Here is a 26,790-nt window from a genome sequence, read left to right as displayed (position 1 = left end):
AATCCTTTACTGTGGGTAGGAGCACTGTGTTGCCCTTAAGAAAGGAAGAATGAGAAGTGGCTCTGTGTGGGGTGGGTGTGTGCATGCGTATACTGTGTGTACTGTGTGTACGTGCATGCGTGTGTGTGTGTGTGTGTGTGTGTGTGTGTGTGTGTGTGTGTGTGTGTGTGTGAAGTATTTTGATCTATGCAATGGTTTTTTTTTTTTTTTTTTTTTGGAGGGGGGAGGTCTGAATATAAACCTGCTTGACATTTAAGCTGTTCACATGCCTGACATACTACTTAGAACATGAGGAATTAAGGCAGATTTCCCCTCCTGTTCATTACTATGTAACTGTGTTACCTCTAGGAGCATGAGCTCAGCCAGTGTGCGTACTCCAACTCCCCTTAGTACAGAATGATGTTAAACAGGCTAGGCCAAAGCAGTCTCATGTCTTCTTTCTCTAGTGCTCTTTCTCCATTGATTAGCACCCCAAGCCATCCTCCTCCAGCTGCCTGGTCACTGCCTTCAGCTCTGCTCCCTCCACCCCAGACTGTTTCTCCCAGTGCAGGTGAGCCTGCCTTTCCTACCTTGTAGCAAGCTGCTCTACCAGGCAGTGTCACTTGGTCTCATTAGAGGCCCTAGAATGGACTTACTTCCTCCTCATCCCTGCCTCACTACTATATTCATGGCTACCAGATTATATCACTTAAAAGTACTCTCATTTGATACTAAGCGATTCTAAAGTCATAAGAATTTGGAAAGTAGGTTTGATAATGGCATTGTAGCTTTGCAATGAACTGTCTCAAGATTTGAGACACATTTTTAGTGTGGATTCCGTAATACTTTAATTACCAAATAAATAGATTAAAGTGAGAAGAAGGACACGAAAGAGGAAATGATGTGAAATGTCTTTCTGTACACTGTGAATACGTGTTGTTCCCCTTGGTTAATAAACAAGGCTGCTTTGGCCTATGACAAGGCAGCTTAGAGTCAAGTGGGAATTCCAAGCAGAGATACAGGTAAAAAAAGGGTGGAGTCAGGGCAGATGTCATCCAGCCACCCAAACAGCAAGATGCCAGCAGACTGGTAATGCCATGGCCATATGGCAATACATAGATTAATAATAATGGGCTACTTTAAGTTGTAAGAGCCAGTTAATAATAAGCCTGAGCCATTGGCCAAACAATTATAATTAATATTAAGCCTCTGAATGATTATTTTATAAGCAGTTGAGGGACTGAGTGGGATGCAGAAAGACCTCTGGCTATGAAGAAAGTTGAAAAAATGTGATGAAATCTGTAAAAACGTATTTTAGGGAGGTGAATATAGGGAGAATAATTAAAATGTTCCTTGCTTACAATATGTCTGAATATTTTTGTAATACAAATTAATAAAAGACAAAATTTATATGATTTATTACAATTTTACAATTGAAAGTAAGCAATTCAAATTCACTAGGAGAACTTTTGAGAACACATATCGAAGTATAATATTTATTATGTGGGTAATATAAATTGCCAGCAATGTCTATCAAAAGAAATTGGGAGAAACATATGGGTGTATTTGTGTGAGCTATGTTATAATCAAGTGTGACACACCCTTGCTTCAGAGAGGGGTGTTTCATGCCCAACTATAGGACACACACATTGCAAAAATGATTAAAAAAATTATCTTTCTCTGTCTCAATATGAGCAGGTTTGAAATAACATCCTAACTTATTTGAAATAATGACAGCAAAATAAGGTGCATTTCTGGCATGCACAAATTACAATTCTGCCCAAAATCTTTCATTGAACCCCTGCCTCTATGGTTCATGTAACTAAATATTGTTCCAGGGTTTGTGTTATTATTAGGATATTACTTTTGACCATAGAATTTTATAGAGACGGAGGCCTGGATGTAACATCAGCACCCTACATTCTCTATCTTGGCTCTTGTGCAAATATCACTGTTTGCAAACCTAATACACTCTTGCCAACTTAGAGCAAATTCATATTGAAGAGGCAGTTGAAGCTTAGAGAAGAAAGCAGATAGTCACACTTTGTAAAAATCCGATGTGAAGCCTGAGAGCGCAGAAATGAGACAATCCCGAGAAATGAAACACAACACTGGGGAGATGGCTGGAGACTTCCTAGGCTGTGACTGCTTTGTTTGGAGCTTTTCTTCGGTGGAAACATATTCTCCCATATACGGGGACTAAAACCCCCATGTTGTCCCTGTTGAGTATGCTTTCTTCTGATTTGGTCAAGGAGTTCTGTGAGGACTGGTTTGTTTTCACTGTAGAATCAAACATGGTAGAAATAGATTCTGCTCATGATACCCTTGGTCTGTTAAGTTACCATCACATTCAAGTCCAGATTGTTGATGTGTATATGTGTGAGCCTGACCTTAGAGTGAAAATTAAGGAAGGTGTGCAGAGCTGAGAAATACAGTGGTAAAATTTCAGTCATCCATTCATTCTAAATATTCAATTTTCTGGGAATTAACTAGCAAGTTTATTTTTTTTCTCCTTTTGAATACTGAGCCTGAATGAGATATCTTATTTATTTATTTTTTCGGTGTTACGAGATGAATATAGCAAACATTGGCTTGAAAATCCTTTGAGTTTTTAATTGAGTGATTATAATGACTTTTTTTTTCTTTTTTCTCTCTCTCTTTATTTCTTTTTGAGACAGAGTCTCTCTGTATAGCCCTGGCTGCCCTGGCATTTGATATGCAGAATAGATTAGCCTCAAACCCATAGTTATCTACCCACCTCTGCCTCCCAAGTGATGGGGTTGAATACATACACCTCCAGTCCCACGGACATTGCAAATTTTTAAAGACAGTTAATGTGGTGGTGTGAATAGGTACGAACAGCCACCATTGACTTATGTGTTTGAATGCTTGCCTATAGAGAGTGGCACTATTAAGAGGTGTGACATTGCTGGAGGAAATGTGTCACTGTGCTGGCAGACTTTAAGGTCTCATATATGCTTCGGCTACAGCTAGTGTGATAGTTTACTTCCTGTCATCTGTGGATCAAAATATGGAACTCTTAGCTCCTTCTCCAGCACTATGTCTGCCTGCCTGCATGCTGCCATACTTCTTGCCATGATGATAATCGACTAAACCTCTGAAACTGTAAGTCAGCCTCAATTAAATGTTTTCCTTTGTAAGAGTTGCCATGGTCATGATGTTTCTTCACAGCAACAGAAGCCCCAACCAAGACAGTTAAATAATATATTTTAATACTTAGCCAAAATTCTTGGAATAGTTGATGCTCCATCCAATAACAATTGTGATAAAATTGTTACAGAAATCTTCAAACTAAATCTATTATTAGCACATATGACCAACAAAATCTGTCAGTCTGTACAGTTTCCAATCGTTCACTGTGCTATGTAAGTGGAGAACTGAGATATTTAAAAAGATATTTTTATGACTTAGGTATGATAATTGTTTTCTTCTCTAAAAATAAACTTTGTTTATGTAACAGTCACAATAGAGCCTTCCCCAAACAAGAAGTGATCCAAAATAACATCATTAAGGAAACTCTGCAAGGCCTCCAAATTAGAGAGGAATTTGTAAATAGTGAAGCATTACTTAGCTTTATAACAATTATTTTACCATAGTACATTATATAGGACCTACTAGTTTTGATCTTAAGAGAAATTGCATTCTATATAGAAAGGTCCTACCTTTAGCTGGTGTTCCAACTGTCGGGTTGTTAAGATTTGTTACTGCCACAGTGCCTGGCGTCGTGACAGACAATTTTGTTGTAGAATTTTCTGGCAGTGATGGAGTAGATTTATTTTGAACATCTGAAAAAAGATATACTTAAGTTATTTCATTAACATTTATCTTTTCAATCAACAGACTAATATTGTCAACTATAGTAAACTAACATAATTGAGTGTGAATGTATTCTCATCTATCATCTATCTATCTATCTATCATTTACATATCTATCACACACACACACATATATATATATGTGTGTGTGTGTGTGTGATGTTTACTGTGATATGATATATATGATATCATATATATTATCTTAACCCAATTAGTAGAAATTAGATTTGGGACCAATTTACAAGTTGTAATCAATTGATCTTAGTTTAGTATTTGTCCCCAGGTCCATCTACTTCTCACAATGGTGTGAATTCTTCTAGATGATGGGCAGAGTTGTCTGTATTTCTAGAGCTACATAATGGCTGAGATGACAAATGAGGAATGCATAATGTTATATTTGAAATTTTACACTATTTTTTTACTATAACTAATTCCACTAGAGAAAATAACCAAATGTGTGTTTTCTGGCAGTAGATATTTTGCTATATACTTTAATAGCACACTAAAGTCATTCATTACTAAAATGTCAATATTTGTATATACATCCTTGATTCTTTTCTTTTTCTCTCGTATAAAATATTTTTTATTTTGTGTTCTCTATATACAAAGTATAAATTAATGTGGTATATAATCTATTATTTGTCATTTATATAAAATACACTTATAGACCATATAATTTATAGTTTGTATGTATTTATTACATATACATATATTTATTGTATATCGTATACACATAAATATTATATTTGTTATAGTTTATGCCTTATGTTTTATTTTTTAAATATTCATTTTATCATATACGTTTGCAAATGCAAGAGAGTAAGACCTTACCAGGAAAGACAATAAACTTTAAAGAAATTAAACAATTGTGATAGTTTAAGTCTGGGGCCACCATAAATCCATATTTTCAAATTGCTTATTTCTCTAAATTTTGCTTATGCTTGGGAAACCAAAGTTATGGAAATACAGGAAATGAATTTTAGCCCACTTCTTCTTTTGTAATGATAATCCTTTAACACATGTGAAGGAACTAGTCTATAACAGGCAGAACCAGGGAAGTCAACACTGCTTTATCATGTTTCCAAAGTGAAATATACAAGGCTTGACTAATAGTCTATGATGAGATTAATTCCTAACATGATTATAATTTACTAGCATGTATATGTAGCTAGAGTTTTCCTGCCTGGCCCACAGTCAGGACAAATCTCTCTCACCCGCCAGTCCCACAGCCGCTCAGACCCAACCAAGTAAACACAGAGACTTATATTGCTTACAAACTGTATGGCTGTGGCAGACTTCTTGCTAACTCTTCTTATATCTTAAATTAATCCATTTCCATTAATCTATACCTTGCCACGTGGCTCGTGGCTTACAGGTATCTTCACATGCTGCTTGTCATGGCGGTGGCTGGCAGTGTCTCCTTCCGCCTTCCTCTTCTCTCAATTCTCCTGTTAGTCCTGCCTATACTTCCTGCCTGGCCACTAGCCAATCAGTGTTTTATTTATTGACCAATCAGAGCAACAGATTTGACATACAGACTATCCCACAGCATGTATATAAGATTTTGACCCTGTATTTTATAGGTCTATTCTCTGGACTTCCCCTCTCCTCGTGTGTGTGTGTGTGTGTGTGTGTGTGTGTGTGTGTGTGTGTGTGTATATATGTCTCTTCCACCAGAAGTGTAATTGTTCTTCATTCAGAACAATTACAGGGCAACAGTCTCTCCACAGGAGTGAGACTGTGGGCACATGGCATAAATGCAGTAAATAAATGTCTATGTAGAGAAATCAACCCTCTGAGGAAGGCATTACTCTGTCTTGCCTTGGTTTGTCCAGTGTTTAGCGGAGATTATGTAAAGCTGATGGACTTAGAGCAATGAGGACTTAGGTTCGTATCCTGAACTAGATAGGTCCCAGCAGTAAATGTGCATCAGTATGGAATCTCAAATTTACTTTGTATTTAAAACTTTCTTTGAGTCAGAGACAAAGTAATATTTGGCACGTCAGGGAGATGCGGTCTCTGATGTCCGGAGGCAGATGTATTTGCTGTTCATTTCACAGCCCTGAGGTGCTCAGAAGTGTTAGCTCTTAGCGCTGACTCTGTTTATGGACCCAGTAAATGGAAAGTGCTTGATGCAACAGGGAGGGGTTCAGCACATACAGAAAAGAGCTGTGTTTTCACAGGCTTTATGGAAATCAAATCAAAAGCTTTTTCTTCTCTGGAGGTAGATTCCATGCCTTTTGTTTGACCTTTCCACCTCCGGGACTCAGCAGGGTGCTGAACGTGTCTGGATGGGGTTAACCCCTCTCACAGCCATTTTGGTGTAGCTGTCTATCTCTTGTTTAACCTTTCATTTCATGATCTAGTAGGATTTCTAAATTTAATTTGAAGTGGATAAATTATTCAAAGACAAATGAGTATACCACTTAGACTACGAAATTTACTAGTAAGTAGCTTGGATGAGCCCCCTGTGTGTAGACTTTCTAAATGGGAACTCTCTGAATTTCCAAACACCACCACCATCTCCAGAGGTATTTCTTACCTCACGCCCTTCCTTACTCAACAAACATAGAATGACTGTTTATATAAAAATCATGATCTGATACAGTAAAAGCCTCTGTTATAGCATACAACAAGAGGATATCTGTCTTTGTTCCCAGCTCCACTGTGATATTTAAGCACATGGAGTGCACGCGTTCTCTCACCTGTCTCTGAGAAAGTATTTACTTCACTATTTTTATCTACCAGCAAAAGTTCAGAGGGAAGGTTTAAACCCTTGAGGAAAGATGATCTTTTCTGAGCTGGACAATAACAGATCATCAGTTTCATTGTAACCCCACCCCCTTTTATTAGTAATAGGATCCCTTGTCTTTTGACATGAGACATCACTGATTCACTGCCAACTAAATTAGATGCAAGTGATTTTATTAAAAAGAAACTTAATGTACAATGATGTAGTCAAATGTTATCTTTACATTGTTCTTAAATTTCATTTCTCATAAGAAATTAATAAGATATTTACTAGATAAAGAGCCATTTAACTTGATAAACATTTATTCAACACCTATTTTGATAAGAGCTAAAATATATGAGAAACCCAGAGTTCTGCCACATAAATTGACGGTGTATAATTATACAGTGCAGACATGGCTGTGTGCAATGTAGTGATACAACATACCTATAATAATCAATAATTGTTTGAGAGAGAGATTTTGAGAGGAATTGGATCATTAAACATAACATGGAAATGTGTATTTCATATGCAAATGGGGGGATCAAAAGTGACAAGTAAACTTGAGGTTATTGAGGTACCTTGAAGGGGCCCTTGATTGTGCTTGGCACCCTTAAATCTCTGGGAAATAAAGACAGGAAAATCCCATTTTAAAATGGAACTTCAAAGCAATTGAAGATTTGAAAAACAGGCTTTGGATTACTTTCTCAATTAAGCTAAAAAATATCCCTGAAGGGACAGAAGTTATGAGTGCTTAGATTTCTTACTTGGACTGAGTGGAGTTGGAAGATAACAGAAAAATCTTATCCCTCTCTGGAACACACTTAAATAAGTGAAGAAATTCTGCACCTGAAAGAGCCATCTCCTCAGGTCTCCAGCCATCTGTGCAGAAGGGAGGGAGTGCCAAGTCTGGCAGGCTGCAGGCATGGACAGGTGTCTCAGCCACCTGGCCCCTCTGGGGAAAACAGGACTCAGCGCTGCATCCATGAGTTTGTTAAACACAGAACATTATCTGCAAATGGACCTGAGGATCTGAGGCATTCTGGCTGACAAGTAGAGGGGCTTGGCGGGTCAGAGGCTGTTACAGGGCCAATTCTCTCCACCCACCCAGTGTTCCATTCAATTTTAGGGGCAATGCCAGAGACACTCTGTTTGCAAATGTGATTCCTTGAAGATCATGTTTAATAATGGGATAGTTTAGATGTGGAGATTTATTACAGGACTTTTTATATTATATGCCAAGTTTGATTGATGAATATTTATCCCTTAGGCTCACACTGGCAATGGTTGTGTTTAATATTCATATGGCTGGGTGAGAGGGATAAGGAATGACCCTCATGTCCTCTTGGACGTTCAGAGGGCTGTGCTAGGATCCTTTCCCCCAAGAGATTCTGAGTCGAGAGAAGAACTGATTCTGAGGAGTTCTGTTGACATCTGCCTGGTAACGAGATGCTAGGATTAGCTCTGTCAAATGTCACAGGCAGGGCCCTCACAGGTCATCTCTGGATCAGTCCTGGTGTCTGCCTGTCCTGTGGGAGCACTGCCTTGCACCTTTCTGGGACCTGCTAACCAGAGGCCAAGGTCAGTCAAGTGCTATGCCTGCTTTTATCAATCCACACCTTCAGCTTAATTCTCATTGATCTCCTAAGTCCATCAACTTTTCCCCCAAATTCTCCAGAAACACAGAAAGTCCCACCGGACACTTCTGACTCACAGATCACCAGAGTCAGAAATAGCAACTTTCATACATGAAACAGTAAAGGTGCACGTTTGAAGCTAGGGCATTGTGTTCGGCTGAGTCGGGGTATCTTGTGACTTACCTGCTCTTATTTCCATTTTCTCTAAGTCCTAGCTGAATTAAAATGCTCTTTTTAGCAGCCAAAAGGCTACTTCAGGTGACAAAAGGGTAAAATTGAAAAAGACAGTTTTTTCCTCATTTTCTGAAAAATTAAAGATAATTTTTTTCTTGCCCTAATTGTACAAAGACAAATTATAGTTGAAAGTATTTACAGGGTACAAAAATGATGTTGTAACTCCGAAGTACAATGTGGAATAGTTAAATAAGGTTAATGAACATGATAACCACCTCAAATACTTGTTTTTTTCTGTGGCTGAATCTTTAAAATTTACTCACAGTGATGTTAAGGTGTATAATACACATTTTCCAATATTAATCTCTGAAAAATCTCAATTATATTCTTCTAGTCTAATTGAGAGCCTGTCCTCCTCAGTCACAGCCACACTTTCTTCATCTCCCAGCCTCTACATCCACTGTGCCCCCCTTTGCTTCTTTTAGTAGGATTATTTTACATGTAAGTGGGGTGACGCAGCACATGTCTTAGTCAGTCTAGATTACTTTACTGAGCAAAATGATCTCCAGCCCCAGACATAAGGTAATGCGATATCTCCCATTTTACAAATTAAATGGCATTCCCATGTGTTTGTTACACTCATTGCTTTATTCATTTCTCTGTTGATGGACACTTAGTCTGATTTCCTAACCTAATTATTGTGAATAGTTTTGGAATAGATATGTGTTACAGGTGTCTCTTCGACATACTAATTTTTTTGTTCCTATACCCAGTAGTGGCATCACTGCATCGTGATAGCTCCATTTCATAGTAAAATAAAATTAATGATCTATTTATTTTATTTATATGTATGAGTGTTTTGTCTGTGTGTGTGTCTGTGTGTGTGTGTGTGTGTGTGCGCACCACGTGCATGCCTGGAACCCACTGAAACTAGAGGAGGGCATTAGATTCTCTGAAACTAGAGTTACAGATGGTTGTAAGCTTCCATGTGAATACTGGGAATCAAACCTGGTCCTCTGGTGCTCTTATCCACTGAGCCATCTCCCCAACCTTCCTGCTTCTGTTCTTTGTGGTGTTGCTGTGTATTGAGTAACTTCTAGACTATTTTCTACACTAGCCACTTTGCACTCCTACCAACACTGTACAAGCATTCTCTGGCCCATTTTAAATCAGGGTTTAAATTTATCCCCCCTATAGTTTTCTGAGTTCTTCATATATTTTGGAGATTAACCCTTGCCTGATGTGTGCTGTGCAATGCTTTCTCCAGACACAACTGATGTCCTCTTTGTTCTGTGGGTTCCCACACTGTCCACATGCTTTCATTTTGATGTGATCTCACTTGTTTATTTTTTTATTTTGCTCATGCTTTCTTGGAGTCATACCTACCCATACTGTGTCCCGTAGTTTTCTCTGCATGTTTTTCTCTCATTGTATAGTTTCAGGTCTTACATATAAGTCTCTAATCTATTTTAGGTTAATTTTTGCATATGGTGTGAGACAAGGGTCCAATTTAATTCTTCGACACGTGGATATTTAGCTTCCCCAATACCATTTATTGAGGGAATAGCACCTTTCCCAATGTGTGTACTTGGTGCTGTTGCTGAAAGCCATAGCATCTGTGTTCATTCTGGTTTCATATTCTGTTTCATCCATTGATGCATCTGCTTCTACAACAGCACTACACTATCTTAGATATTATTGCTTCTCTGAGGAACGAGATTGCTATAGACAAGAGTTTGTTAGTGTTTCATATGGCTCCAAAGCTCATCCTAAGACCCCATGGAGAGAGAAGTCACGGCCATAGCAATATTTATTAACAATGCATGAACAAAATGAGAACTTTGATTAAGAAATGGAGCAGTAATAAAAAAAAGTGAAATTCTAGAGATAAGTAACTTACTGATTAAACTGAAAGATGCAGTAGAAAGCTCAGCAGGCAAAACAAGCTGAAGAAGTGAGTGGAGAGCTTGAAGACATACATTTCATATCATCAAATTGGAAGAACAGAAAGACACGCACACAAAAAGCAATTGTTCAGGGGTTATAAACCTCCAAGAGACATGTCTGTATGCAGTATTGATTTAAGAAGGAGGAGAAAAAGAGAAAAAAGGCCAGAAACAAATTATGGAAATAACGGCTGAAAATTCCTTCTTCTGTGGGGAGTTACCAACCTCCAGATACAGGAAGCACAAGGGTCTTCAAACTGAGTTTACCTCTAAGGGGATTTCATGAAGAAATGTATCATTAGACTACCAGAACTCAAAGAAAAAGTGAGAACAACAAGAGATAAAAAAAAATTGCTTAACAGTACTGCTTCATTGCTGTTTCTTCATTCCCTGGATATAACTATGGTCTTAGCACAGGGTTTGAGTTACAAGAGAGCTAGGAGTAAATTTCTTAGTACATTATCCATATATATATGTGTGTGTGTGTGTGTGTGTGTGTGTGTGTGTGTGTAAAATCATATATGTATGATTACCTGTGCATACATACAGTGTCCTTTATGAACAGAAGATAATGAATTAAAAACAATTTACTGGAGAACTGCCCTTAGCCTAGCAAAAGAAGTAAAAAACTCTTTCTCTTTATAAGGTTTGTTGCCTCTGCTATTTCATTATAGTGATAAAAACCTGACTTATACCATATCTGTTTTCAGTCTTATGGAGACAAACATAGAATTTATGTGGGTTAAAAGATTAGAATATATAAAAGGTAAATGAGAAAGTTAACAAGCTTGCTAGACTTGGGTTTATTCCTATTAGAAACATTAATGACGTGAAGGAAATTTGAAGTTCTACCACAGGGACAGGTCAATTTTATACTACTTGGTAATATTGCTGTAATACATTTGGCTAAACCAAATCTTCAACTCCATCAGTAGATTCAAGATAATAAAGATTTTTTTTTGAAGAAAACCTGCCTTCCTTCATAAATTACAATCTGATTTTTCTAATCATGCCTTTTCGTTGGTGACCACTTGGCTAAATTTTATAAATTATTTTGATTGTTCCTTTTTACTGCTATACTGCTAACACTTGTTCCCAGAAACTCTGATTAAAGTAATTTGAAAGAATGAATGCAGAGTAGAAAAAAATAACCTTGAAAGCTGGCCTCAGGTGGTAAGTGAGAGAGTTACTGTGTGTCACATTTCTATAAGAACTTTACTGATGATTTTCCCACAGATGACCACCGCCCCCTGAGCATATAACTCTTATGACCCAAAGTTTCAATATGAGACCTGTAGGTCAGTTCTCACTCTAACTAGTGTCTATATGTTAATATAATAACTCCAAATATATGCTGTTTCATTTATCAATGAGCTCTATTAATGCAATCGTAATTAAAATTGCTAACCAATTAGTAGTGTTTAATTCCTCTTACCCCATTCAGTGGGTATTACTATGATGTTCCTAGAGTCTCAGAAATTTTGGTATGTAGATGGAGTGTTTCTCTTCCAAAGTTGAGAGAGCTGTTGCCATTCATTTTCAGATAGTATGTCTTCAGTAGTGATGTTGGTCTGGCCACTTCAGGTTTTAATAACATCATAAAACTCAGCCAGAAATTTTACCTTTTCTTAGTCATTCCCTTCAAATGAAGAACCACTTTAAACACTTGTGACTCATAATATACAGTTTAAGAAAACAAATGTCCATAGGCCAGGCAGCTCTTTAGTTGCAGTATAGACCAGTTCTGAGTTCCAGCACAGAGTCCTTGCTTTTTCTTTCTCTGCATGTGTTCTTGTCTTCACAGTAAAACTGGTCTGAACCACATGCTCAGTAGGAGAGCATCAGGTGCTTAACTGGGAACAGGGACGACATTGTGTTTTTTCTGCTTTCTGCTTTTAGAGATTAGCTTTTTTTTATTTTAAAAAAGTTAATGTTTTGAAGAATTTCCTTAAGATGCCATCAAAGAAGTCACTTGTGGGTTAATTGCATCTCATATACTTAAAAATAACTCTGCATGTTGTGGGACAGATGCAGCCCTCATTGCCACACTTAGTAGTAGGCGATTGACATATTTCCAGGATAAGGCCTCAACACCATATTGGCAAGAGTACATCTTGATAGTCTGCTGAGGATACCGGACTGGGCCTACATTCGCTGGCAAGGAAGATAAGGAGTGAACTGCATCCTTTCCTTTGTAATTGACTCAAACACACCTCGTTCTCATAGACAGGAACTCATTCTATAATGTTGCCTTATAGTTTTTACTAGAAAAACAAAGCCCTCCCAGGTCTCTTTCTCTACATCCCAAGACAAAGACTTGAATGGAATGATGTTTGTTGAGGACCACATGATCAGATTTACTCATCTAGTAGATGAGCTTACACATTTAAAATGATGCCCAGAACCAGATGTAAAAGAAAGAACCAGAGAACTTAATTCGCTGAAAATCAGGAGCTACTTTTTATCCTGGAAGATGTGGGAGAAAAGGAATGTTCAGGGTTGAGATGGAGCATGGCTACAGCACAGCAGCAGAGACATCTGAAGTGTGCCCTTCACTCTGCCTCTCTCTGGTGGGAACCTCCCTGTCTTTGCTAGCCTCTGAAAATATACACCAGGACTTCAGTTAAATGTTTTTTATCTGATATACATGTAGGAAAGGGGAAACACATTTTGTTCCCTGCTAAAGCAAAGTTAAAGGACATGCCCTAAAGAACAAAGAGACATACAAGATTTGATAGATGCAGAAGGCTGGAAATAAAGGTAAGTGCGAGAACATTTCCCATCACATGTCACACTTTCTGACATTTCCCAAGGGCTCAGAGTCCATTTTCAGTCTCATGGTGTTGTATTAAATAATGAAGAAACATGGGTGACACTGACATTATCTAAAATCTTTTTCTTATTCAATTAAATATCATCTACCAAGTCCAGAAATGTATGTTTTCTGTGTCATAACTATGTGTTTGTGAAGCAGAGGATAATTGTAAATTATCTCTGTGGCTTTTTGATACACTGTTGGCTGCCAATTGTTTGCTTTACATACATGAGGATAATCCAAAGAAATGGACTGTGAGATCAGCACTTTAGGGCAGTGGCAAGGCTTACCCAGTCTGGGCAACACCAGTGTTGAGTGTTTTAGAAGGTTTTCTACATCTGAAGGCCAGAAGTATATCACAGGGCATATTGATGAGTTGATTTTGAAGACAAGTTCACTTCATAACAATTAAATTTACTTTCCTGACATAGTAACAGAGGCATACATAAGAGAAAATCAATATGTATGTAATCTCACATTATTAGCAATATACCATTAACTTAACCCACTGGAATGTGTTTGATATAATTAAACATTTTAGAATTTAGAGTTATGGGAGAAATGTGAGAATTATCAATTTTTCAGACAATCTTAATGGCATTTACAGGCATCTGTGCATCTTTGGCTACTAATGAGGTATGCTGTGGTTGTCTTTTTGTATGCTGTGAATATGTGTTGCTCCAATTGGTTGATAAATAAAGCCATTTGGCCTATGGCAAGGCAGCTTAGAGGCAGGCAGGAAATCCAAGCAGATAGACAGGAAGAGAAAGGAGAGGCAAGGCAGACACTGTGAGCTGCTGCCAGGAGAAGCAAGATGTAAAGGTATTGGTAAGCCACAAGCCATGTGGCAAATCTATAGATTTAAAGAAATGGGTTAATTTAAGATATAAGAGCTAGCTAGCAAAAGGCCTGCCTTAGACCATACAGTTTGTAAGTAATATAAGCCTCTGTGTGATTAATTGGGTTTGAGCAGCTGCAGGACCGGGTGGGACACAGGAAAACTTCCAGCTACAGAGGTATTTGTCATTAGGTCCTTAATGATTGAATTGGACTGAATATGTATAATGCCGTAATAATTATTCTACCCTTTAAGGTAGAATTTGCACCTGATAAAACCTGGAGAATAAAGAACTGCATTGAATTTATAATGAACCTGTGAAATACTAAAAGAAACTCTGGATTTACGTTTATTTTTAAAGCATTATTTCATATATTTGTTACTATTTGTAAGGAAACCTCAGCTCTTCTGTGACCTGAATAGTGTGTCATACAGTACAAGTTTGGATTTATGGTTCTTTAAGTACAGAGTCATTTTAAAATCTGGGAATAACTGATGGAGCCTTTCATGTGTTTGCAGCAGTTTTCTTGTTTCTAGTGAGACTGCCATGTTAGACGACATCACTCTTATCCTTCTGTGATAAAGGTTGAGGTAAAATGTACTTTGTGCATTCAGAGAAATTGTTTACTAATCATCAACGTGTCATCAAGCCCCTGTCTACTGCCACAGGCTCTAGTGAGAGAAACCGAACTGGCAAAAAGAAATGTCAAATCTGCCCGCAGCAGTCTACTCAAGAGTGTATTCTTAGGAACTTGAGTTACAAATTCCAGCTACTTCTGTTCCACTTGGAGCCTTGTTACCACACGGGTTTTCAGGGCTTTTTGTTTATGTACTATTATTTCCTTACTCTTTTTACTTAATGTCAGCTCATCTTAAAAAAAAAAAAAAGTTGACTTTATAATCTATAATCCTATGATATACAATATAAAATGACATCACAGATCTTGATAGAAGTAATCCTAAAAATAAATACTGTGAAGAGTCACTGGAGTGGTGTGTGTGTGTATGTGTGTGTGTGTGTGTGTGTGTGTGTGTGTGTGTGTGTGTGTGCATGCATGCGTATGCTGGGGAGCAAGTGTTTTACCACTGAACTATTTCTCCAGTCATCACTATAGAACAGGTATTATTATTATTATTATTATTATTATTATTATTATTATTAAGTATTATTTTGAGATAGATTCTCATTATGTAGCTTGGGCTAGCCTTGAATTTGCTGTATAACCAAGCCAGCCTCAAACTCACTTTTCTCATGTCATTGCCTCCTGAGTGCTGGGATTATAGATGTATGTTACTAAATTAGGCTCGTTGGATTTTTGATAGACAACTTTAATTATGGTGGCTTCAATTTAATTCCTGTTCTCTCAACTTTAAGAGAATAATCAGTGAGTGTTAGAATATAGTAAAAAACATGAGGACACCAATCACACATGATTTGCCTTAGGAATTCAGAAGCATATGGAAATTTAGATCAATATTATTCTAAATTCTATGATCATGTAGACCATCTAGTGACATTGATTGTACCATTTTAAACTGAAAATGGTACTCCTGACAAAGCCTTTTACGTTCCAGCCAGGCGTGGATGTTGTATGGCACCAAATCACAGCTTCTCTGTCTGAGGGAAAAATTGGTTTCTCAAATCCTGGCATGGGGATTATATCCACTTCCTTGGCAATCTAAAGGCGCATGGTCCCAAAGATCAGTATTATTTTAAGGTCTGATTGCAAATAGAAAATAAGGGCTGAGCAGATGGTTGACAATCATTTAATGTCTCAAATACCAATACAGAGGAAATATTTTATACAAAAAGGAGTCAAAGGGCCTACAACCATCTAGATAGACTTAAGTAAGACTTGATTTCTCATTTCATACACCATAATGAGCAGCAGAACAGATTAACATACAAACCACTGAACTGCTTCATCTAGGACAAGAGCTGTCAACAGTCTTCAAAGAAATCTCATCTTTACATTTGAGGAGTCATTGGAATCCAGTTTTCAAAGGGCAGTAAACTAAACAGCATTTTAAAATATCTTGAATAATAAGGGAAAAGGCAAATAAGAGAGTTAGAGAAATTACTACTTATTTATAGGATAAAGTTTAGAAGAAATAAATATGAATGAAAAACCAAAATGTAAAAGTAAAACTAGAAAAAGGCAGAATGGTATAAGAATTTAAAAAAAAATCAGTAAATGATCAAAAGACAAAAGCAAAAGATCAAAAGACAAAAGACAAACAAAAGTTTGGGAATAAAGTGATATTTTATTTTTAAATCTTGACAAAGTTTTGTTATATAAAAATGAGGAAGTAACCATTGCCATGTCTTCAACAATGGTTTGATTCTTAAAACAGTGTGAATTTCATTTTTACTCTTTGAATTTTAAGCAAGAGTAAAGTTATCAAAGAAAAACTAACAGTGGTAATGGTATAAATTGAATTCTAGGAGGAGGAAAATGAGGATGTGGAATGATATTTCATAGCATCTAAATGAATCTGTCTCAAAAATTTAAATATAGTGCAAACTTTCATTGACAGCAGTTGTATGTATTAAGTGGCTCATATTGCAATGTAATTCATTCCTAAACATCTGGTTTTAAAAAAACAATCATCTAGTATTTCTCTTTACTGTGACAATTTGAGAATTGTGTGGCTTTGCTTGTATCACTCTCTGACACCTGTCAGGTCTTGGCTGGGATTGGCAAGGCCAAAGGTGGGGTGACTTTGAAGAATTCACTTAGAAGACAATGGATTCAGGCCACTCACATGGCTGGTTAAGTAGGGGCTGGGTTTTTCTCCATTGGTGATCCCCATGAAGTTCCTTGATTCTTTCCCCAGATAAAGCAATCCAAGAAAGCAAGGTAGAAAGCAGCTTGTTAGTATGTACCTTCATTGTACTCTGCTACTCATACAACCCAGTTCTGACCCATTGTAGAAATGACTTACTCAGATTCAATACCACTAGACATAACACAGTGTGTGTGCTGAGATTGGCTATGGCAAGTCACTGTCAGGGACAGAGATGATTAGATTGTAAGGCATGAATTTCTGCACCCTAGAGGACTCTTTGCAGTTGTTTGTTTGGTTTTTTTTTTGTTTTTTTTTTTGTTTTGTTTTTGAACTTGAACCTACTTACTCTAATTCCCATGGCTTTCCACTGGATAAGCTGGAGTCCCAGCTATCTCTTAATTAAGGCATTTTTATTTCTACTTGTTAGCTGTACAGGTGTTATATCTCCTTTTTATTTAATAAAGCCCCTCTAGAATGCGAATGGTTTTTCATCCACTAAAGCTCAGTTGTACCGTCTATAGTCTCTTCCCCAGCATTCTTGTACAGACAGTTCCTAGAGCCCACAAGGGGACACTTAGTACCTTGTTTTCACCCAACATAGTTACTGAAAGTCCACTATGTGTTGGGACTGTGTTATGTTTACTAAAGATAGAAATGAAAGTTACTTATCAACTAAAATGATTCATGTTTGTATCTTATAATCATGATGCTCATACTTTGTGCATTTTGTGGGTGTATTGCTTGAGATTTTTAAAAATGTCTTTGAGTACACATCTTGTGTGCATAAATTATTTTTCATAGGTTAAATTTCAATTTAGTTTTTAGATGTCAATATTCAGTTTTTTTTAAGTCACAGAAAAATACAACTATTTCTTGGCTAAACTTCCAAATTTAATTTACATGTGCTATTTTTCTTTTTATTAGTATACCAAAATTAGCCTCATTTTTAAGGTACCTATAGTCCCATTCACATTTTGTTAAATTACGGACTGGGGAGATAACACAATGGTTAAAAGCACACATTGATCTTGCAGAGGACCAGAGTTCAGTTCCCAGCACCCACACTGATTGGCTCACAGTCACCTATAACCCCAGCTCCAGGAGATCTGATGTGCTTCTCGGAACTCCTTGCCACCTACACTCACAAGTACACACATATATGCATAAATAAAAGCAAATCTTTTTTTCATTTTATTTATTTATTTATTTTTCTATTATCAGCTTGATATAGTATAAATTCTTATCCTAATAGTGAAATGTTTCATTGAGGCTTGCCCAATAATTGAATAAAACCAAAACTTATTATAAGCCACAGTTTTCCTAGGGTCCCCCCATGCTATATAGCCTCCCTGGTTCTGTGGGTTGCAGTCTGATTGTTCTTTGCTTTATATCTAGTATCCACTTATGAGTGAGTAGATACCATGTTTGTCTTTCTGGGTTTGGGTTACCTCACTCAGGATGATATTTTCTTGTTCCATCCAATTGATGCAAATTTCATGCTGTCATTGTTTTTCTCTGCTGAGTAGTACTCCATTGTGTATATGTACCACATTTTCTTTATCCATTCTTCAGTTGATGGGGATCTAGGTTGTTTCCAGGTTCTGGCTATTACAAATAGTGTTGCTATGAACATAGTTGAGCATGTATCTTTTTGGTATGATTGAGCATTCCTTGGGTGTATGCCCAAGAGTGGTATGGCTGGGTCTTGAGGTAGATTGATTCCCAATTTTCTGAGAAACCGCCATACTGATTTCCACAGTGGTTGTACAAGTTTGCATTCCCACCAACAGTGGAGGAGTGTTCCCTTTGCTCCACATCCTCTCCAACATAGCTGTCATTAGTGTTTTTGATCATAGCCATTCTGACAGGTGTAAGGTGGTATCTCAGAGTCTTCAACAAATGGTGCTGGCATAACTAGATGTCAATACGTAAAAGATTACAAATAGATCCATATCTGTCACCATGCACAAAACTCAAGTCCAAGTGGATCAAAGACTTCAACATAAATCCATTTACACTAAACTTAATAGAAGAGAAAGTAGGATACTCTTGAATGCATTGGCACAGGGGATCACTTCCTAAATTATAACACCAGCAGCACAGACACTGAGCACAACAATTAATAAATGGGACCTCCTGAAACTGAGAAGATTTTGTAGGGCAAAAGACACGGTCAATAAGACAAAAAGACAGCGAACAGAATGGGAAAAGACCTTCACCAACCCCACATCTGACAGAGGACTGATCTCCGAAGTATAAAAAGAACTCAAGAAACTAGACATCAAAATACTGAACAATCTAATTTAAAAATAGGCTAAAGAGCTAAACAGAGAATTCTCAAAAGAAGAATCACAAATGGCTGAAAGACATTTAAAGATACGCTCAACATTCTTAATCATCAGAGAAATGCAAATCAAAATGACTCTGAGATACCACCTTAGACCTGTCAGAATGGCTATGATCAAAACAAATCTTAAGAAAAAGAATTTAAAAGTTTATTGTAAGTTTAAAAAGATATGTACTGCATTGGCTGGCTTTTAGGGGTTTGTAGAGATTACATACATAAAATTTCTTTGTAATTCCCAAAGGATATTCAAGTACTATACCATTGTTATTAAATTCCAGGCAGATATGCTTTGATATTGAAGAATTCCACTGGGAAACAAGGCACGCTGCTTTGCTCAAGAGTGCTTTTGATAAATATTTCATCACTTTGCAAATATTTTTTAAAGTACTTCTACTCTGATTTAGATGGGGTTCTGGGGCAAGTTAAAATTTAAAAAGAATTAAAAGCCTGTGAGAGAGTTGAAAAATGTTGTTCCAGATAATGATTTCCTGTCTTCAGAATCAACAAACACAGCAAACAAACCTGAATATGGACTTAAGATCCTGCCGTGCCTCACGCTCAGCACTCCTGGGAGACTAGGGATCTTGAGTGGTCCAGCTAGCCTTATGTCTGCAGCATCCATCTTCAGATTAGTGGGAAGACAGACGTAAGCCACTATCATCACCAAATTCATCAGCTAATTAAGGACAATGAATACCTCTGTTAAAATAATTGAAGGCAGTTACATCATGCAGAAAGCTATCTCACTGCAGGGGAGAAGCCTGAGCAGAGGCGGGTTTCTGAAGTCAAATAAACAAGGTTTAATGAGAGAGATTCTAAAATTAAAGAGACTCAAAGTGGAATGAGAGGAAATCAATGGCATAATTTAAATTCACAGGTATAAAATACTTTTGTATTAGTAGATATTATTCTAAAGATGTGGAGAAATAGAGTATTCACAAATTGTTTAGGACTTACAATAATGGAGCTTTATTTAGCAAAAGAATCTATTCTCCTAACAAACATTTGAGAAGGCTACAGACATTTTCCCTCTAGGGTTTCTTTCTGACATTTCCTAAGGTTTTCTGATTAAACGTATTCAACCTCAGATAAGTGCTAATCTCTCCTAAGACCTTGAAGGCTCTTCTCTACTGAATAAGATTGCTTATTTTCATTTTAATAAATTGCAATTTAATTGTTAGATTTCTTAGCTCAGAATCTCTGTTCTATTCTCCTGGAGCTCGAGTTTTCCCACCTGCATGAAGCCGTATTTATTAGTCCCGTCCACAGTCCTCCGCTTTCCTACAGTGTGACGCTGAAGCCTCACAGATGAGCACCCACTCCTCTTCACTCAGCGCAGTTGCCAAGTGCCAACTATGTGGTGGGAGTGTGTAAGCTTACGTTTTCAGAGATTTGTTAATGTCTTCAAACTGTTTGTTTTTATCATAAAAGGTAAGAAATAGAAATGAAGAAAAGTGAATGTACACACAACAAACAAAATCTTAGCTCAAACCTGGGCTAACAGTGACCTGGAAGCTCTTTGGAAATGTGCTTATTTGAGTGGCCTCTCTCCTACCTTTACATGAGTAACTTTTATCTGACACTGTAATAATTCCTGCAGACTCCATATTCATTTCAGTGTAATATGGTTTAGATTTGACACTTTTAACTTCACATAATTGGAAACATGTATCTGTATTTTTGTGCCTTGATCAGCATAAGATTTTTCATCTTGTGAGTGATGGCTAATATACACTTGTTATTATTGCTGCATGCAATCCAGAGAATGGATGAATAGCACCTCACTTATTTTGTGTTTTTTGCTGTGATAAAAATATGATGAACAAAGACAACTTAAGGAGAAAGGATTTATTTGGTGTGTAGCTCCAAAGTCTGAGTCTATAATGACAGAGAAGGCGTGGCAGCAGGTGGTAGGAACTTGAAGCTAGCCAGTCACATTTTATCCACAGACAGGCAAGGCTGAAAACCATCAGATCCTGCCTCCAGGGATATAATTCCTCTATCAAGACTCCAACTTTTAAAAGTTCCCTAACTTTCCCCAAAAAGTGCCACTGACTGGGGACAAAGTGGCCCTATGGAGGAGGACATTTCTTACTCAAATGACCACATTAAGGAATTCATTTCATTTAGCCCTGTGACTCCTGCCTAACTCTGCTCCCCACATGGAATGATCAGGAAGGAAACTAGTCAAGGACAGGGAAACAGAAACAGAGCCCCTGTAAAGACGCTATGTTGGGATCGGCAAGGTGGCTTAGTGGGTAAAGACGTGTGCCTTTAAGTTTGATGGCCTGAGTTCAATCCCCTGAACCCAAATGGGGGAAGGAAAGAAACAATTAGCATTGTCCTCTCATCTCCAAATGATGAGGTAAGGATGCACCCATACTTCCACACTCACAAAATAAATAAGTAAATGTAAAAAGAAAATTAAAAACAGAAGTCATGCTGTAGACTCTTATCACAGGCTGTCATGACTTATGGAACTGAAATTTCAATTGTTATTTTTGATTATGTTCTAACTTGAAATTCATACATTCTTCAAATTCAGTTTTCCACAGAACTGTGAGACTGAGGGAAAAAGGATGGGCCTCCAATAGTTCCATCAAGGACAGGAAGTTTACTGTCAACAGTCAGTAAGCAGGAGATGAAGGGAAACAAACCAAATTTAATCTCATATTGTGATGTGTGTTCTTCAGAATTTAAATCATTCTCTAAGTTCTCTAATTTCTTACGACTACAAAATAATATCATGAATTGATGCTACTAATTATTTATAGCAATGTTTTAAGACAAATATTCTTCATTTTCATAAACAGAAAAAGATTGAACCGGGAAGCCTCTCTAGTTGTCCAAAATCATACTGTAACAATAGCCCTTCATTATGCACTAAAACATCAAAACCATGGTGACAGTTTTGCACACTGTCTGCTGGCAGCTTAGATGCAACACAGGCACTACACATTAGGTGATGGGGTTAAACCTGGAGTCCACAGGCAGCCAGGTCATGCATGGAGCGGGCAGGGTAGATGCGCGCACACATTTAAGAAAGAGAGCATGTCCACAGGGCACGTGTAACTCAGGTATAAATGTTGAATAAACACGAGCCCCAGGGTTACTAAGAAAATGAAGAAAATGCCGCTCCTCTTTCTATTTTTTTTCTTTTCTTATTTCTTTGTGGATATTCTGTTCTACCAAATTTTCTTTAAAGAAATACTGTGTGGACTAGCAACGCACCTCATTTCATGTCAAAGATGTCCAGCTGGAGAGATGGCTCAGAGGTTAAGAGCACTGACTGCACTTCCAGAGGTCCTGAGTTCAATTCCCAGCAACCACATGGTGGCTCACAACCATCTGTAATGAGATCTGGTGCCCTCTTCTGAATACATAATAAATAAATAAATTAAAAAAAAAAAAGATGTCTAGTTTAGGACTTCCGGGAGACAGTTTCTAAGTCCTCTCGGTTGCTGATCTTAATTGACTGAGTGTTACCAGGGTGATGAGCTAGCTGACTAAGTGTCACTGTGCCATCTCCCAGTGTTAGACATTTTTGTGCATGTAGCACGAATCTTAAAAGTTCTTATTAATAAAAGCAAACCCAGAGCCAAGTATTGGGGTGAATGCTAAATGATCAGAGAAACAACAAGCCACAGCCACTTCACCTTGCCAATTCCTCAGCTGATCCTGTTTCCTCAGATTGGAAGCCTCTGCGTCTTCATCCAAAATGAATCTCAGCTGAACTGCTGCTCAAAAGCCTAAAAGCTTAACCAGCTCTAGTTCCTGGTTTTCACGCCTTATATTCCTTTCTGCTTTCTGCCATCACTTCCTGGGATTAAAGGTGTGAGTCACCATGCCTGGCTGTTTCTAGTGTGGCTTTGAACTCACAGATCTCTGCCTCTGGAATGCTAGATTAAAGGCATGTGCTACCACTGCCTAACCTCTATGTTTAATATTATGGCTGTTCTGTTCTCTGACCCCCAGATAAGTGTATTGGGGTGCACAATATATCAACCACATGTGCACATCTAGCCTGGATTTGTAATAACACAGCATCTCAGTCTCTATGTTAATTCTAATCATTTAATCCTCTGAATGTCCTCAAACTTTTTTTTTATATCTTAACAGTTTCATGGGAACCAGCTTTGTGTTTGGATTATCAGCTACATGCCCACTCCACCTGAGACTCTTAAGAGAATGCAGCATTTTCTTCCCTAATTAACTTATTATTAAAAGTGCATAATTTTCCTGAGTAGCCTACGGGGTGCTCCCAGGTTAACAGGGTGGAAAGAAAGAGCAGAATTGAGAGTGAACAATATCTCATGAGTAAGTGCTGAAGCGGACATTTTAAAAGGAGAGGGCCAGACAAAGTAGGAATTTAAGCTGTAGTGCCTAGGGAATTTCAGTAGTTCAGATAATATTTTTCTTGGCCATGTCTACTTTCCTATTATCCTAAACTAATACAAGCAAAAAAAAAAAAAAAAAAAAGACAATTCATAACAAACTTTTCCCTGAAAGCAGGAGAGTATGACATTTTTCCTTGAAAAGTAAACTTCCCATGAGTGCTGTGAGGTGGGATAGTGAATGAAGCTACATACAGACAAGGAAGAGTTTGATAGTAATGGAGGGGAAACATGTTGGCTGCCCAAAGAACAGCTAGAGGCCCATGGGTGCTCATTCCCTATCAGCTGAACTTCCATTGCCTCCCTGTGCCCCATCCTGGCTGTCTCGCACAAGGCCTCTCCCCGCCCGGTCTCTGAGCCTCAGCAACTTCTCAGATCTTTTTTTCCGCCCCCTTTTCCCTCTCAGGCAACTCTTCCTGGATGTTAATGAGTGCCATATGAATAGTGCTATTAAGAAAATGGAAGGGTGTCTTGTTGATGTGATCCCTGGCAGCACAGAGCATACCTTTCGCATGCCAAGCCCTGCGGCCAAGCAGCCCTAGTGAGAATCCCCAGAGCTGAGCCCTGCTCTGGAACAGGCGGCCCTGGCAGTGATAGGATGAAGTGAAGGCATGGTAACTTGGGGCAAAATGTACAGAAGTTGTTTGTTACAGTCAGAACGTAAATCTGGAGATCTGGAAGGGGCCGTGTCATCATTCAGCCCAACTTCATTCGCTTTGTAGATGTGGGAGATCCTGCCTGCAGAACATGAAAACTGCTTGTCTCAGTCACAAGACGAACTGAAGCCGCTGGCAACTGAGAATAAGGACTCCTGGCTCAGAGGACAGGGCATTCTCCACATTGCTCAGTCCTGGCTGTGATGCCATCCAGGGCTCAACCAGGGAAAAATATAAGAGCGCTGTTACATTACCAAATATGTTCAATCATTTTTAGATAAAATTTCTTATTAAAATAATACTCAGATAAATGTGTTATGAGGAATTGGGTCTTTAGTTTACCACAACAAAAAGACTGTTAACATCCATATCAACCACATAAATGCCATTTGGAATGATTACTGGCCTATGGAAATTTTAAAACTTCAGAACAACTGAATGATCTAATGTCCCCACTTTTTCAGGATTAGACTGAAGTTAACTTGAGAAATGATGGATGTAAACAATGTAATGAATATGCTTTTATTTGAACTGTGATAGTTCAGGATGACCTAACAGATAGTGTAGAGAATTATGGGAATTTTTAGGGGTTTGTTTTGTAAGAAAATCTGAGTCAGGAGTTGCAGGTCACCCTGGTGTGATTTGGGCAGATGTTATGATCCAAAGGCTGGCACAATCTCCATCATACAAACTAAGATGGCAGGCCAACTTCACAGAGCTTGGCAAGCAAATGTAACCAACCAAGAATGTACCTCAAAAAGAAAGACCTCACAGATTCTCTAGAGCCAAGTGTCACCATTGGGTTTTGTTAACTCAACACAAACCTAGGCACACCTTAGAAAAGGGAATCCCAATTTCCTAAATTGCCTGGCCTACTTTGGGCAGTGCCATCCCTGGCCAAGTGTGCCTGGCCTGTGTAAGGAAGGTAGCTGAACTTGAGAATGGGAGCAAAACAGTAAACAGTACTCCTCCATGGTCCCTGCTTCAGTTCCTGCCTCCAAGTTCCTGCCTTGGTTTCCCCCAGTGATGAGCTATAACCTGTAAGCCAAATACCCACCTTCCCAAGTTGCTTTTGGTTGTGGTGTTTCTATCACAGCAACAGAAAAACAAACTAGAACATCAAGGATAAAAATAGACATGCCCCCAAAGAGCAGAACACATCTTGGATGCCCTGTGTCCTTCTAACTCTGATGACTTGCAGTGAAATATAGCTTTCCACATTAAAGTAAGGCCAGTAACTAACCATCTACTATGTACCAAAGATAGAGCCCGAGAAAAGGAAAAGGGATCATGAGACATTATCCTCCACGCTAGAAGATCGTGTAAGATTGAGTGGTGCACGGATCCTACTGATAGGTGCACGGGAAACTGACAGCATTGTCTTTTGTTATTGCTATTTTATTTTGTAATCCTTCCAAGTTTTAAAATACAACATAAAATTAGATCAAATAAACAAAGCCATCAAAACTAAAAGAAAAAGAAAAGAATTACAAACAGCTCACTGATTCACATGATTTAATCATTAAATAATACAACCCCAATTGTGCGATTGCTATCAATAAATCCTAATTAGCTAATTCTGTGGATGTAAAAGGCAACTCGCATCTTTTAAAATCTGATTTGCAGAGGAACATAATCAGGAGCTATGCCAGAGTCGGACAGAGGAGTAGGAGCCCAGGCGGGCAGCAGCAGCAGCCTCTCTGCCCTGGGGAGAGTATCTAGGAGCTACATGTCTATGTCCTCACACTTGCTCAACACTCTAGAAGGGCAATTTCACACTTCTCACCACAAAACAAATTTCTTTTCCCACCTCAGTTAAAAATAAAGTCAATGTGTTATACAAATGGTTTTCTCTGTTTTGTGTGTGATTTTTATAACTCAAGGATTATTTTAAAACATGACCATTGCAATGTGAACAGCCACAAAGAATAGCATAAAAATATATAGATAAAGGAAAAGTATTAGGACAACAGAGCCCCAGGTAATAAGAAATAATCCTGAAAGAATTTATTGACTCTGTGATTTCAATATTAGTTACCATAATCATAAACAACCCAATGGGAATTCATAGTTTATATTGCATTTAAAAAATAGACTTCTCACTGCTGTGTGGCATGAGGGCTGGTCAATACATATCCTTTTCATTACTGTCAAATGGATGAGCTGATGCTAGCATAGCTTCAGTGTGGTGGTCAGTTCTGTCACATACAGAAGCAAGGCTAAACTTCATTGTCACACCATGGCCTAGTCGCCATCACTAACATGTCCCACCTCTCAGACCTACTGATACTTAATTTTTATGAAAGATTAAAACTATTTGTGGGGCTCCTACCTGTGGTAGCACATGTTTTTAATCTTAGCACTCATGAGGCAGAGGCAGCAGATTTCTGTTAGTTTATGATGCCTACCTGGTAGACATAACAAGTTTCAGGCCAGCCTGGTCTACAAAGCAAATTTCAGGCCAGCCAGCACTACCTAGTGAGACTCTGCCTCTAAGAAAATGAAAAAGTAGATACTGATGATTTTCAAACAAAAAGTGTTTTCATTGAACATAAACTTTAAAAAAGAGTATTATATTAATTCTTTGAGAATTTATTTTGTACATGTCTTTTAATAACATTCCCTCCCACCTCCTCTGCCTCCCAG

General features: G+C 38.0%; 1 protein-coding gene and 1 long non-coding RNA gene across 4 annotated transcripts in view; one reads left to right on the top strand and one right to left on the bottom strand.

Moving 5' to 3' along the window:
• The window catches only part of LOC128105745 (uncharacterized), a 187,420-nt gene that overhangs the window by 105,734 nt on the left and 54,896 nt on the right, over positions 1-26,790 (top strand). The gene's annotated exons all lie outside the window — the stretch shown is intronic.
• Emcn (endomucin) overlaps positions 1-26,790 on the bottom strand; it is a 95,936-nt gene that overhangs the window by 61,727 nt on the left and 7,419 nt on the right. The window contains exon 2 of the mRNA XM_052731046.1: positions 3,663-3,785. Within this exon, the coding sequence (XP_052587006.1) occupies positions 3,663-3,785 (123 nt within the window). The remainder of the gene's footprint in view (positions 1-3,662; positions 3,786-26,790) is intronic.

Source organism: Peromyscus californicus, unplaced genomic scaffold (genome assembly GCF_007827085.1).
Source record: "Peromyscus californicus insignis strain IS unplaced genomic scaffold, ASM782708v3 Scaffold_9__1_contigs__length_137607984, whole genome shotgun sequence".
Classification (NCBI taxonomy): Eukaryota; Metazoa; Chordata; class Mammalia; order Rodentia; family Cricetidae; genus Peromyscus; species Peromyscus californicus.
This window is presented reverse-complemented; position numbering and strand designations above follow the sequence as displayed.